This window comes from Glycine soja, chromosome 6 (genome assembly GCF_004193775.1).
Source record: "Glycine soja cultivar W05 chromosome 6, ASM419377v2, whole genome shotgun sequence".
Taxonomy (NCBI): domain Eukaryota; kingdom Viridiplantae; phylum Streptophyta; class Magnoliopsida; order Fabales; family Fabaceae; genus Glycine; species Glycine soja.
Genome location: NC_041007.1, coordinates 44062130 through 44075207, shown reverse-complemented (window position 1 = coordinate 44075207; position 13078 = coordinate 44062130). Strand labels below are relative to the sequence as shown.

The 13078-nt window shown below is 31.3% G+C and overlaps 1 protein-coding gene across 1 annotated transcript; it reads right to left on the bottom strand.

Moving 5' to 3' along the window:
* Positions 1-2007: 2007 nt before the first annotated feature.
* On the bottom strand, positions 2008-9182 carry LOC114417089 (aspartate aminotransferase, mitochondrial). The gene is made up of 10 exons (XM_028382191.1): positions 8917-9182; positions 8432-8517; positions 5928-6134; positions 5680-5785; positions 5453-5557; positions 4955-5127; positions 4024-4183; positions 2978-3073; positions 2652-2746; positions 2008-2529 (listed from the first exon to the last, which is right to left on the bottom strand). The coding sequence occupies exons 1-10, from the start codon at positions 9097-9099 to the stop codon at positions 2457-2459; spliced, it is 1284 nt and encodes a 427-aa protein (XP_028237992.1). The 5' UTR covers positions 9100-9182; the 3' UTR covers positions 2008-2456.
* Between the last annotated feature and the right edge of the window lie 3896 nt (positions 9183-13078).

Here is a 13078-nt window from a genome sequence, read left to right as displayed (position 1 = left end):
GTAAGTAGTAACCCTCTTCCTTGCAAAGATCTTGTTTGTCACATGTGGACAACAAGAAAGGATCCAATCCAAAAGTTATTTACGGAAGAAAAAAATGTGAATTCTTTATGTTGATGATAGGGCGACGTGCTTACTGTTATTAACAATATTCGTTGAGATGAGGGTTAATATATTTGGTTGCTATATATGCAATTATATTTCGTTTCTATTTGTGTGAAGTGTAAGTCAGCATATGAAGTCTTGTACGAGAAGGACTTGGAAGAAAACAAGTTAAGCAAAATATAAGTGAGAAGGTCATAAATATAAGATTGGTTTAATGATTAGGGAAGGATGAAAGGAGAAATGGGGAAGAAAAATGTAGTGAGTTTGAATTTTTCATCTAATATTTCTAACAAAATTAACAAACTAGTTTTTTTCGATAAAAAAAAAAGTGAGAATGACTCAAACCTAATGCCTTGAGAGCATCCACTGTTCATAATTGCTTATTGAATTGTTTAGAAGTTTTTTTTAGTGGTACGAAACTTCAGATTTAAGAGTTTTTTTTTCTTATCTGGATGATAAACATTAAGCAACAATGCTTAACCAACACTATGTTATCCGCCAAATTCTGTTAAACAATGTTTGACTTGAAGCAACCTTGATAATATTAACTCAAATGATCAAAAAGATTTTCTGAACGTATAATATTATGTAATAACAATAAAATTACTATCAATAAAAGAAACTAGGGTATTCACATAATTATGAGTTGATTTAGTTTGAATTTAGAAAAAAAACACTAATTAAAATGATTTGATTTGATTTGAAGTTAAATTTCAATTAATTAACCTTTTTCTTTAATTAAATAAATTTATTTACAATGCTAACAAAAGACTCACAAGGAGTGTTCCTTCATCCAGGCACCACAAGGAAATTGAATACATATGTTTTACATTGCTTCTTGTAACTCAAACTTATAGCAAAATATGGAACTCGATGACATAATATAACTACTTTACTAAACATGAAAATAACCCAAAAGATTGACACAATAATGTAAGGTTCTATTGTGTTTGTGTGAGTAAGAATGATCTATTTAGCAAGAGTGAATTGAGAAACACCCGTGATCTATGACCTAAAAAAAATACAAAAATGAAAAGCATGATAGTGGCAGTGATCGGTGGTAGATTTATGACCTTGAGTCAGTTGAGACAATTTATTTTGAAATACCAATTTAATAAAAGTTATAATATATAAAAATAAAGACATAAATAAAGATATAAGAGTGAGGAAATGAGATAATGGATTCAAACTCCTACAAGTGTAAAATATAAAATTTTAAAATCAATACTTATGATTTTATTAAAATAAAGGAGTGCATTTACTTATCCTCGTATGAGAATAAATTAGGGGTTCAAACACATAAAATAGGGTGTAAAATATATAATTTAAGATAAATATTTATGATTATATTAAATTGAAGGGGTGTATTTACCCACACTCATTTGAGAATAGGTCCGCCACTAGACTGCCCTACAAAATAACACACAACATAAAAATGAACTTCGTCATATTAGTGAGACATGCTTCAATTGGTACTTGGTAGTATTCTTTTCCTCCTCTGTAGGCTAGTTTCGGAGGGATATCACTTACGAAGGACAATTTTCAGTTTATGGGTAAGCCTCGTTAGCATTCACATTCTCTTTAATGTGATTGACTCTCGTGTGCGTCTAAAAACAAAATTAGATATAATTTTTTTTCAGACAACAAAAAAAAAAGTTAAAAAGGTTTCTTAAATTAAATAAAAGGATAAAACGAATTTTCAAATAAAATAATAACAATAAAATTGAGAAGAAAAAAAAAGTTAGAAACTTATAAACTAACTTATTTTTCATGATGTTAGAAGCCCTTACCTGTCCTCCTAACATATTGATGATGAAATGCTAGATGTTGCTACATATATGATATATGGCATCAAAATAAACTCACACACACCAAATTAGCCGCGGTCATCAATCTCAATCGAGCTTACGAAGGGAATAAAAGAAATTAGCATTTAAATATCCATTCTAGCTTCAACAATCGCAAAGTTTCACTAACAGGAATAATAGTGTAGTAAGAATGAAGCTACGTACTTCCTGTTCACCATAAATAAAGCCCTTATTCAATCTACTACTCAAATTATTTTATAAAAAAAATGATGATACAGGGTTATGCTCATTAAAGTGCTAAACAAGATGTCTGTAAAAATGGATATAATCTATGGTGCATGGATATGATAAATCGGATACGTATTGCAATAAGGGTCTTCAATATGCAAGGTAAACCCTGAAGAGTATCACTATCTTACCCCGAAACAAGTTGAAAATTTGTCAGACTTTATTAAATTTATTTTGCTCCCCTGGATAAGGGTACTACTTCTGAGATGTTTGTCTCCAAAGACAAAAATTTGGTCACCTGTTGGGTGATTGAATAATCTAGAATGATTTTGTAACCTCATGGATAGCGTCAGCAACATATCCAACGTTGCCCGTATTAAGACCAGCCATACTGTAATATAAAATCAAATGTATGTAAGAAAACAGTAAAATCCTACTATCTTCATCTCTCAGGATCTTGCAGTGTAAGGAAAATGATAGTGGAAAGAAACAGAAGATTGGGTTTATAATTACCTGATACGACCGTTACGGGTCATGTAAATATGAAACTCGTTTGTCATACGATCAACCTGTTCAGGTGTCAATCCACTGTAGCAGAACATACCAATCTGCACAAATAACAAAGAAAAGTGTGAGAAAAGCAACTAGCCAATACTTGGACATGGCACCAATACTTGGACAGTTGGGTATGATGATGATGTTGGAAGTTCAATCCTAATTCTAAATACTTCACTAGGCAATCCAATGTAACGGAAGAAAAAAGGATTAAAAAAAATAAGCAAAGGAAAAGAAGACAAAGTGGACTGAAACAGTTGAGCATTAAACAAATTCAACTGAACCTGATTAGTTATATGCTGCCATGGCAAAGTAGACCCCTTCTTTTCTAAGTTTTCTCGTAGTGTAGTCCTCATTCCGATGATGCGGTCTGCCATAACCTGTAAAGATACTATCAATGTAAGTCCAATTTCAATCTGTTGCCACAACTTCTTCATGTTTGTAAATTTGTATTGATGATTTATAAAATTTTACAATATTGTCCTTTTGAATTACAATTTGAATATTAACATAGAATAGCACAATTGTTAACAAAGCCTAGTAACAGCTACAAAAACAAAGGTTTTGACCTTAAAAACATAATCTGAACAACCTTGTGAAATAACAATACTGCATGTTGCTATTCTAATAATTATGTTTAAGTAATAGCATGATATCACACACAAAAAATTTGACGACTAAAGAGCATGCCTAGAGGATGAATTTATTCATGGTGTACACAGTGGGGACCAAAAACAGATAGAACCCAGATAATACTCAAAATGGCAAGTTGACAACCGTGCCCCCAAAAGTAATATTCAAATGTAAAATATTTTACAAATTTGTTTAAATTTCAAATCAACATGAAATCTATAATTAGAAGTGCAACAGCAGAAGGCAAAAATTCTCAAAGGCAGCTGACTAAAAATTGCTTGCATGCTGAAATTGCATCCTTGTAACATTACTTTATATCCTTGCATCACTGCCTCGTGAAGGTCATGCAATGTAGCAGACACTCCAACAAAGTAGCATATTATATGATATAGGATTTGTAAATTTCAACAAAACCTTGTCCCATGCATTCAAGATTAGAATAACTATGTAGCTCTAGTTCTAATCGCCCTCTTCCCTATCTGGAATCTGGGCCTATTCCATATCAAGACCTTACTGTATTCCTTCCTTAGGCCAGGAATAGTAGCATTATTACCATCTTAATAAACTAATAGCAAGCTACGACAAATGAAAACATGGGTTTGGTTCGTTTATTGTATGTGATGATCAAAATCACTACTTCTACATTGAAAACCCAGGGAGAGGGAGGAGGGGACTCTAAGAAATAATGGCACTTTACCTTGACTTCTTTAAGCCATAACTTCTTCAAATCTGGATCACCAAGGACAGTAGAAACTATAAGTGCTCCATGGAGAGGTGGGTTACTGTACATGGGTCTAGCAATCAGCTGCAACTGACTTTTTACAGCCACAGCTTGTTTCTCATCTTCACAAAGCACACTGCAGGGAATTTAAAATTATGAGCACATTTCTTTGCAGAATTAATTCCCTTTTCACAGCCAAGACAGAAGTTCTGTAAAGCTGCCCAAGGTCCAAGATTAGGAATTTCCAATGTTTACACACAGATTATTAGAAAGAATGCCCAAGATTCATCCTTCAAATCATTTAAAATTGTATATTAATTAAAAATGTTGAAGTACGCAAATTTTGAGAGAAATTGTATGTTACACATGTTCTAGTATTTATTGATTGTTTACATTATTCAAAGAGTAAACTCGTCTGACTAAAAAACAATCTCTAGCCTAATAATCAGTAATTGATTATTCTAATCTAATCAACATAATGACAAAATATTCTAAAATGCTAATAGAAATGATAATATTCTAATAAGTCTCTAGGTAATTCTATTACTTCATCCGGAGATTAATAGAAGCCAATTGAAGCTACAGATAATTATAAAAATCAATTTTAGAATGTTGGATTTTCCAGGTCTACACTATTATACCCTCAATATACAGACCTCATGGAGATGAGGTAACAAAATCAATTTAACTTTTAAACTTATATTAATAACAAAATATCATATAATTTTAACATGATAATACAACAGCACCATATCTTAGCTGACAAGCAGGTTGTCAACATCCAATTAATGTATTAGGAGAATCATCAAGGTCCAACATATGCCACTCCCCAACCACAAGAAATGCCACTGAAGAGTCTATTCATAGCATTTTGAACCTGAGTTATAGTTTAAAACAGTCTACTTACCTCAGGCTTCCTGCTCGCTGGCCATACAGTCCCATATTTTTTGCATATGACTGAGCAAGTCCTATTAAATGACCATCCTCAAGAAAAATCTTTATGGCTTTTGCATCTCTCTCTGGATCACCACTAGCAAAACCTTGATATGCCATGTCAAAGAAAGGGAAATGACCCTTAGCCTGGAAACAATCATAACAATGAACAAGAAAAAGAGTCAAGAACTGAAACAAGAATAACAAAATCCAATCTTTTTGGTTATGTTTAGATTAAAGTTTGTAAACTTAAGTTTAGATGAAATTCATTTTGCAAACTGAGTTTGTAAAAGCAGCTCTCTCTCATTTCAAATTGAGTTTCAAGGCAAAATTGTAAGGAAAAAAAACTTTGTTTAAAATCAAGCTCAACTGAAAACCGAATGCTTTTTCAGTTTTACTTTTTGAACATACTTTTGGGCCTTGAAACTGAAAACCAAGCATGCACTTAATGTACTATTCCATAAATTGTTACCTTTATCTGGGAAGAGATCTCTCTCCATTGTTCTTCTGAAGGATCTACTCCAGTAGGATTATGAGCACAAGCATGAAGCAGAAAGAAGGAACCATCTGGAGCATTCTGTATATGTAATAATTAATAATTAATTTAAGAAGATTATAGACTATAGAGTACTAGTAAAGCTTCATCTGTAAAAATTGACCTATAAAGCAAGTCTGAAAAATGTTAGGAGAGCAAAATACCTTTATGTCATCCATCAGTCCTGAAAAATCCAATCCTCTAGACTCAGGGTGATAGTAACGGAATGTCTTCATAGGCACTCCAGCATCTCTCCAAATGTTATGGTGGCTGTAATTTCTCCCATTAGAAATAAATATCCACGCAAGACAAGGGACAAACAAAAAATTCATAACTAAATATAAAAAACTGAAGGCTCATACAGTTTATAGGTATATTAACATTTAAAGGAAGATTTGTCCTAAATACTTACTTGGCCCAGGTAGGCACTGGTATATAGATTTGGGTATTAGGATGAAATCTCTGTTGAAATGCAGCAAAAAGTCGACATGCACCAGTCCCAGATAAAGCCTGCACTGCAGCTATTCTTTTATCCTTGATGAACTCAGAGTTGTCTCCAAATGCCAGCTTCAGCGATTCTTCTATCATTTTTATGCTTCCACCCATGGGAAGATACTCCCTGGCCAAACATTTGCATCAGTGCAATGTAATGGCATAAACTCGATTAAATAGTATAAACAAGTGATACCAAAGCTGAAGTTATATAGACAGACAGACAGATAAGATCGTGTTTTATTGCTAGGCTGAGTAATAAAAAAGTTTAATCGCAAAAAGTGTCCCCTTATTTTTCTCATTTCCTCCCTCTATTTTTTAATTTATGGTCTGAATCTCCAGAGAAAAAATTGAACATTTAGAACGTTTAGTGCTAAGTGGTGTCTGCATATAATTGATCGTTTAACAGGTATTTATGTTTTAGGAAATATTATTATTGGTAACTAAAGTGATTAATTATTTGTTATTTCAAATCTACCTTCATTAGTAATTAGGTAACTAACAATTATTTCAGAAATACTTATCTCAACCCTAAAAACGTAAACTTCATCCACCATTCACCCAAAATCCCTAAACTTCACATTACCAAAAATCCCTAATTCCCAAAATCAACAACACGAATCCAAACTGAGCAACGAGAATGTGAGACGTGTAAAATAAGTCAAGGGTCAACGTTTAATTTTTTCTCTGTGGACTCAGATAGTGAATTTTGAAAAATAGAAGAACTCTTATAATAAATTAAACTGATTCAGTGAAATGAAAAAAATAGAGAGATTCTTTTTGTAAATAAGCCTAATAAAAATATTGAAGATAAATAACTGTTTCTGAAGAATATTACTAGCTGCTTAGCTGGGTTTTCCTTGGAAGTTTGCCTGGAATGCAGGTATTAATCTGAAGGAAACTTGTGGTTCTATGAACCTTGAGAATTCAAGTTTTATTTATTTATTGCATCCTCAAATTAATTTTAGAAACAAAGGCAATGAAAGCCAATTCAACTAGACTTGATTTTCGCGGCACTTTTTTTTCCTCCTTAACAAACAGAAAAAAATCACCATCCTTAACTGACATTTTGACAATATCTTCAACTTCAAGTGCATGTGCCAATTTCTGAATTTCAGAAATATTCTGACAGCTTCTTACTTTCAGGAATATTTTGACAACTGATGAGGCATTTGTTCGAATACAAAGGCTTAGTTAAAACTTAAGATGGTTTCAGATGCCCGCAAAGGGCACCGGCCAAATCACCTTTACCATCAAATCTTTATATCATGAAAGGAGCATTAAAAGGATTGAAGTGAACTCTGTTGAAGTAGAACTTTACTATTTTAAAATTTAGACACCATAAATTTGAAAATTCTCAACCATTCCCACATTCTACACAAACCAATTACATCAACATTATATTTCTAAAGTTGCAAATATATGAATTCAATCACTCAAAACCCACAGAAAGCATCTTCTATTCTTCTTTATTAGTCAGTTTGGTACGACCCTTAAAAATGAGGGTGAAAGATTCCAGATACGATTTCTAAAAGTTTCCAGCTTTCACGCCAGAAAAGCAGAACCAGTATTCCCAGCATCATCATCCCAAAACACCTAAAGAATCTAATTAAACAGTTCAAGAAATTGTAATTCCGTATGAAAGGGTAAAAAGAGGGTAGATATCAAAGGACGCGCATCAAGAACTAATAGCATCATATTCCCAAAACTGCGTTATGTGCAGTCCATACACACCCAAAAGGCAAAACAGCTAGGAGGTAAACTTTACGTGACATCCCCAAATTGGCAAATGGAAGTAATTAAAAGTTACATTCATATAATGAGTGCAGACACTCATTAAGAAAATGAATAAATAAGATTTTTTTTGTTCAAAAATCTAATACCGTATATATCAACAATACTTCCTCAAAAAAATTATTTTAATACTTCTACCAGCATTTTTTTACAACACTTATTTATATCTCTTAAAATAAAATAAGGTATACCCCAAAAGAAAAAAAAGGCAATGCTAAGTGAGTGCCTCATGAACAGAATTAAATAATAAAGAGTTTATTTTTCATACAATTACAAATAACTTTTACGATAATTATTATAAAAATTAATGATTTTTTTTTGTTGTAAATGATAATCTATGATTTGTAATATTTATTTTAATTAAATTTATTATAAAAAATATTTAATACAAATTTAAAAACATTACTGCCTGTTTAATATTTTTCAAGATTTGTTTTTTTCTTGTGCTACCCTTATTGGTCCAGAGTAACTATTTATGTCAAAAACAACTTGATTCACCATCTTTATTAAGCTAAAACCGAGACTTTACTTTAGAGATTTGAACCAGTTTCAACCTAATCAACGACATGCAAGTAATATTTTCAAGTGCTTTATCTAAAATAAAAATAGTAACACATATATTTTACTTACATGAATTGACTTCCGGCAACCCTCCTCTCTGCTTCTCTAACACATTCCAAAACCACAGGTTTTCCGTGGTCATCGCGATACGCACCCTTTTTAAGTAATAAAAACAAAACAAAAAATTAAGTTCCACAGTTATCCACTCAAAATAAACAAATAAATAAATTTCACTATCACAAAAACTCCGTTCTCATCCCGTGTAAATATATTTTTCAAAATTTACATTCAAAATCACTTTTTTTCATTGCTCACAAAATCCACGAATCAGAACTCTTAACACAAAAAAATAAAATAAACAAAACTAATCTAATAAAAAAAAAACAGAGACCGTTATTTGCTATGACGAATATGACAGTGCTGCTTTCTGCTTTCGTGATTGGATCGGATTCGATAATTTTACTCTCTTAACAGATTTAATTCCGCTTCAAATTCTCAGAACAAAAAAATGCGCGAAAATTCAACGGAAACGGAGAGAGAAGTGAGAAACTCACCACTCCGACGTTGACTTTGTTTGGACTCTGATCGGCGAGGAAAGCTTCAGTGACTCCGAGGATAGGATCCTTGGGAGCGGGCTCGATGCTCCGGAACCATGAGGACGAAGAAGACATGAGCCTTGCTCCGGCGACGGAGCTGCGGCGGAGGAATTGGCCGGTGAGCGAGTTGCGAATCGCCATGACTCAGTGACGCGGAAACAGGGGAAAGACAGAGTGCGAACAGAGAGGGAGAGAGGGTTGGCTGAGAAAACGGTATGTGTCTTGTCTTCAGTTAATATATATTGAATGCCAGTGGGTCCCACTAGCTATGTAAATCTGAATTGTTAGCATTATTTTTTGACTTTTTTATAGTTTAGTTCTAGTGTTTTTTTATAATTGTAATTTGACCCGTGGTTGAAGCCAATCGTTTTCCTATGATTTTATTTTTGCTGGATTCACTGGGAAATGACCAAGTATTTCGTCCTTATAATATAGGATTACATTTACGTCAACATAGTACACTCGCATTATTTTATAGTTACAGTATCATTTTCATTGTTTGATTATAATAAAGAGTTTACTAGGCATATATTAGTGTAAAAGTTACACAGTAAATTACTTCCACAGTTTCAAAATAATTATCGTTTTAATTTTTTTTTCTTTCAATTTTTTATTAAAACATGTTTTTTGTCCCTATAAATAAAAAACAATTTAAAATTCACCCTGTAAATTTTCGATATATTTTTTGTCTTCATAAAATTAAAATATGTTATTTTTTAACTTGGAATTAGACTTAAACGGATGTAAACTGATGTAACATATTTTAAAACTTAAATTATAAAATGTAATTTTTTAGGGATTAAAAATCGTAAAAAATTATGATAAAAAGAAATAAAATCACAATTTGTGATAATTAAAACCGCCACAAATTGTAAGTTTTTTTTTTTTTTTGCAAAATACTCCTTTCTCCCAAACCCATAAAAACCACACCCATTGTGTTGTTAGGATTGGCGACGCAAAGGATGGCTCGTGTGGGTAGTGGTGCATGATGTAAGAGGTGGTGCACATCACAATGCGACGTAGAAAAGATGGGAAGGATGATGGTTGAAGGTGCGGTATTGATCACAAATGGTGAAGGGATGATGTTTGGGTGCGGTTTGGTGAAGTAACTCCATGTATTCAATTTTTAGTGGATACATCAGATATTTAGACTTGGATTCGTCTAAGCCTACCTCTGGGCTAGAAAAACAATACCTTTCAATTTTATGAAGATGAAATTTTACATGCACGAATTCTAAACTTTCGATATTTATAAGGATGAAAAATATATTTTAACTTAGTATTTTTAGTTTTTCAAACTATATTTTCCAACAATATCCCTAAACATAATTAAGAAGATAAATTAGTATTTGCATTAAAAGAGATATTTATCATAAAAATAAATTGACGGATGGTAGAATGTATTGTTATCTGTGGTTAGTGGGATAATTTATGACAAAAGTAGTTAAAAATTTAAGGATATTTTAGTCTTGGTCTCAATTGAATGTTTGTTAACTATGATTATATGATAATGTGAAAAAGTTTTGCATTATTTGTACATGAATTGTTTATTCTATAATAATTAATCTCATCTTATCTCGTGTATACTTATATTCTAATTCCGTCACATGAATCAAACGTGAGATAAAGTGTTTTGTGAGAATGTTAAATTAGCATTTTATGTTATATATGTATAGCATTTGGTTTATGGGTGGCGTGCGGATTCTGTTTTATTCAAAGATATTTTTTGGGTTTGACATAATGAGTTTGTATTGGTATAAATTGGTATTTTTTTTTTATTATGTATTGGGGAGGAGCTGTGTTAAATTTTGAAAGTAGTGTAGGGTGTTCCTTCAATAATACCTTGACTGATGGTTGTGTTCAAAATTGTAATAAATTGGTGTGGATTTAAGAATGATGCTAAGGAGGCTGCAAGTTGAGGAAAAAGGGAAAATAAACAGGGGTTACTTTGGAAGGGGATGAGGAAACTAACTTGAAGGAATTTAAAAGGGGAGTTAGGGAGGGTATTATTGAAGTTGATTTATGAAGATACTATTAATTAATGGGGGGGACAGTGAAGGCAAAGCTTGTAAGAAAATTGTCCAAAGCAAAAAAAATTGAAGCCATGTGCATTCAAGAAACGAAAAAAGAGATGGTTGAAAGCATCCTTTGTATGTCACAGTGGGATGATGGAGATTTGAGGTGGGTGGCTTCTCCATCAATTGGGAATTCGGGTGGTCCAAATAGGCTATAAAATCGGATATGTAGTGAACTTGAATCAATCCAGTTTGATCCCATGAGATATAGTTAGAATTGATAACTCGAAACAAATTAGTCCAATTTGACTCAATTGAGCAGTTTTTTTTTTCTTACAATTTTTAAAACATATTAAATTATTAATAACTAATTGTTGATATCATATAATATGTTTTTATAATATGATTTTGATCTTGATAATAATATATAATAGCTAATTATTATCTTTGATCTTGATATATATGATATAATATTTATATTTTTATACAATTTCATCATATTCATTTATTGTCATCCAACAACGTTTGTATTTAATAATGGAAAATAAAAAAAAAGTTTTTTTTAGTAATTTAATGATACACAATAATTTATAATAGTAAATGATTATGTAATATTTATAGTTCAAACATGATAATGATTTTAATTTTAACTAGGAATATTTTTCAATGACTTTATTGTCATTCCTTTTTATTGTTTTAATTAATTATAATTTCTGTTTTAAATGGATTTTAATACCCTATTTAAACAGAATAATTACTCATTATTTTTAGTTAATTATTTTTATTACATATTATTATTACACGATCATTTTCTATCTATAAAATGGATGTTCTCCCTATTGTTTTGATACTAAAAAACACAATTTCACTTTTATCTCTCTTTGGTTCTCTATTATTCTCCTTCTTGCTAGTTCTAATCCCTAAATTAATTTGGGATGAGTCTCTTAAATTTTGGGAGATTTGCATTTTACACGGATAAATCCTTGAGGATAGTGTGTTTAACACACGTTTTAAGCCAATGTCATTATGTGTTATTGAGCTTTATGAGTCGGAGATTGGATATAGGTTTGAGTTCATAAAGTATTATGTGTTCGTGAGATTATGATTTGTGATTGAACCTTGTGTGTGTATTAATTTTTTAATATATATATCGGATTAATTGGTTCAATAAGTGATCCACCAATTTAAATTTGATCGCTAACTCACTAACCAAATATCTCGATCAAGTCGATGAACAAGTTAGTTTTCACAATATTGGTTGCATCATATAACAAATCCTTATATGATTATAGGTTTTATAATTATTTTTAAGTCAACATTTACGAGTTGTATTTGAGTTAATGTTCTTTTAGGGTTAAGTGGTAGTTTGGGCATGGGCACACTCTTTTAATTAATGTTTTGTGCTTGCCTAAGATTTGAATTTCAATAGCCAATCACATATCTTTAATCACTTGTGACAATAAGGCATCTATTGGAGGAATATTATTATATTCTTGTAACATGAGTTTGAGTCTAACTCAACTCTAAAGTTAGCTCATAGGTTAAGGGTAATTCATGTAAGCACTTTTCAATACACTTCATGTAAGCACTTTTGAGTTTGATGCATGGATAATATAATGGGTAGTTCTTTTTATGAATCTAAAATAGATTTTAATATCATCTTTAAATGTGGGTTTAAACCTAATTTAACTCCAAAACTAACTCAGGGTGAAGGATGTCTCCCTCTATCTTAACACTATCTTTAATTAATATAAGACTTAAAGTATTCTGTTGTATATGAAAAAAACTAAACAAATGATAATGGATCATTTCAAATTCAAACATCAGTATTTAACATCTTTTACAAGTAAATATAGACTCGATTTAGTCAGACCTAAATGTTTCTATTGCTTAATTATGGTCGCATTTGTTTAAGCTTTTGAGTATTAACAATTAGTTTTTATTCTACATATTTAATATTTTTAAATAAAGTATCAAGGTTAAATATTATATTTAGGGGTTGTTTCAGCTTAATCAGTGATTTCGAGTTTGAATTCTGAACACATAATTACATTAAATATTTAAAAAAAGAACTTTATCACCAATAATAATTATATCTTGTTTAA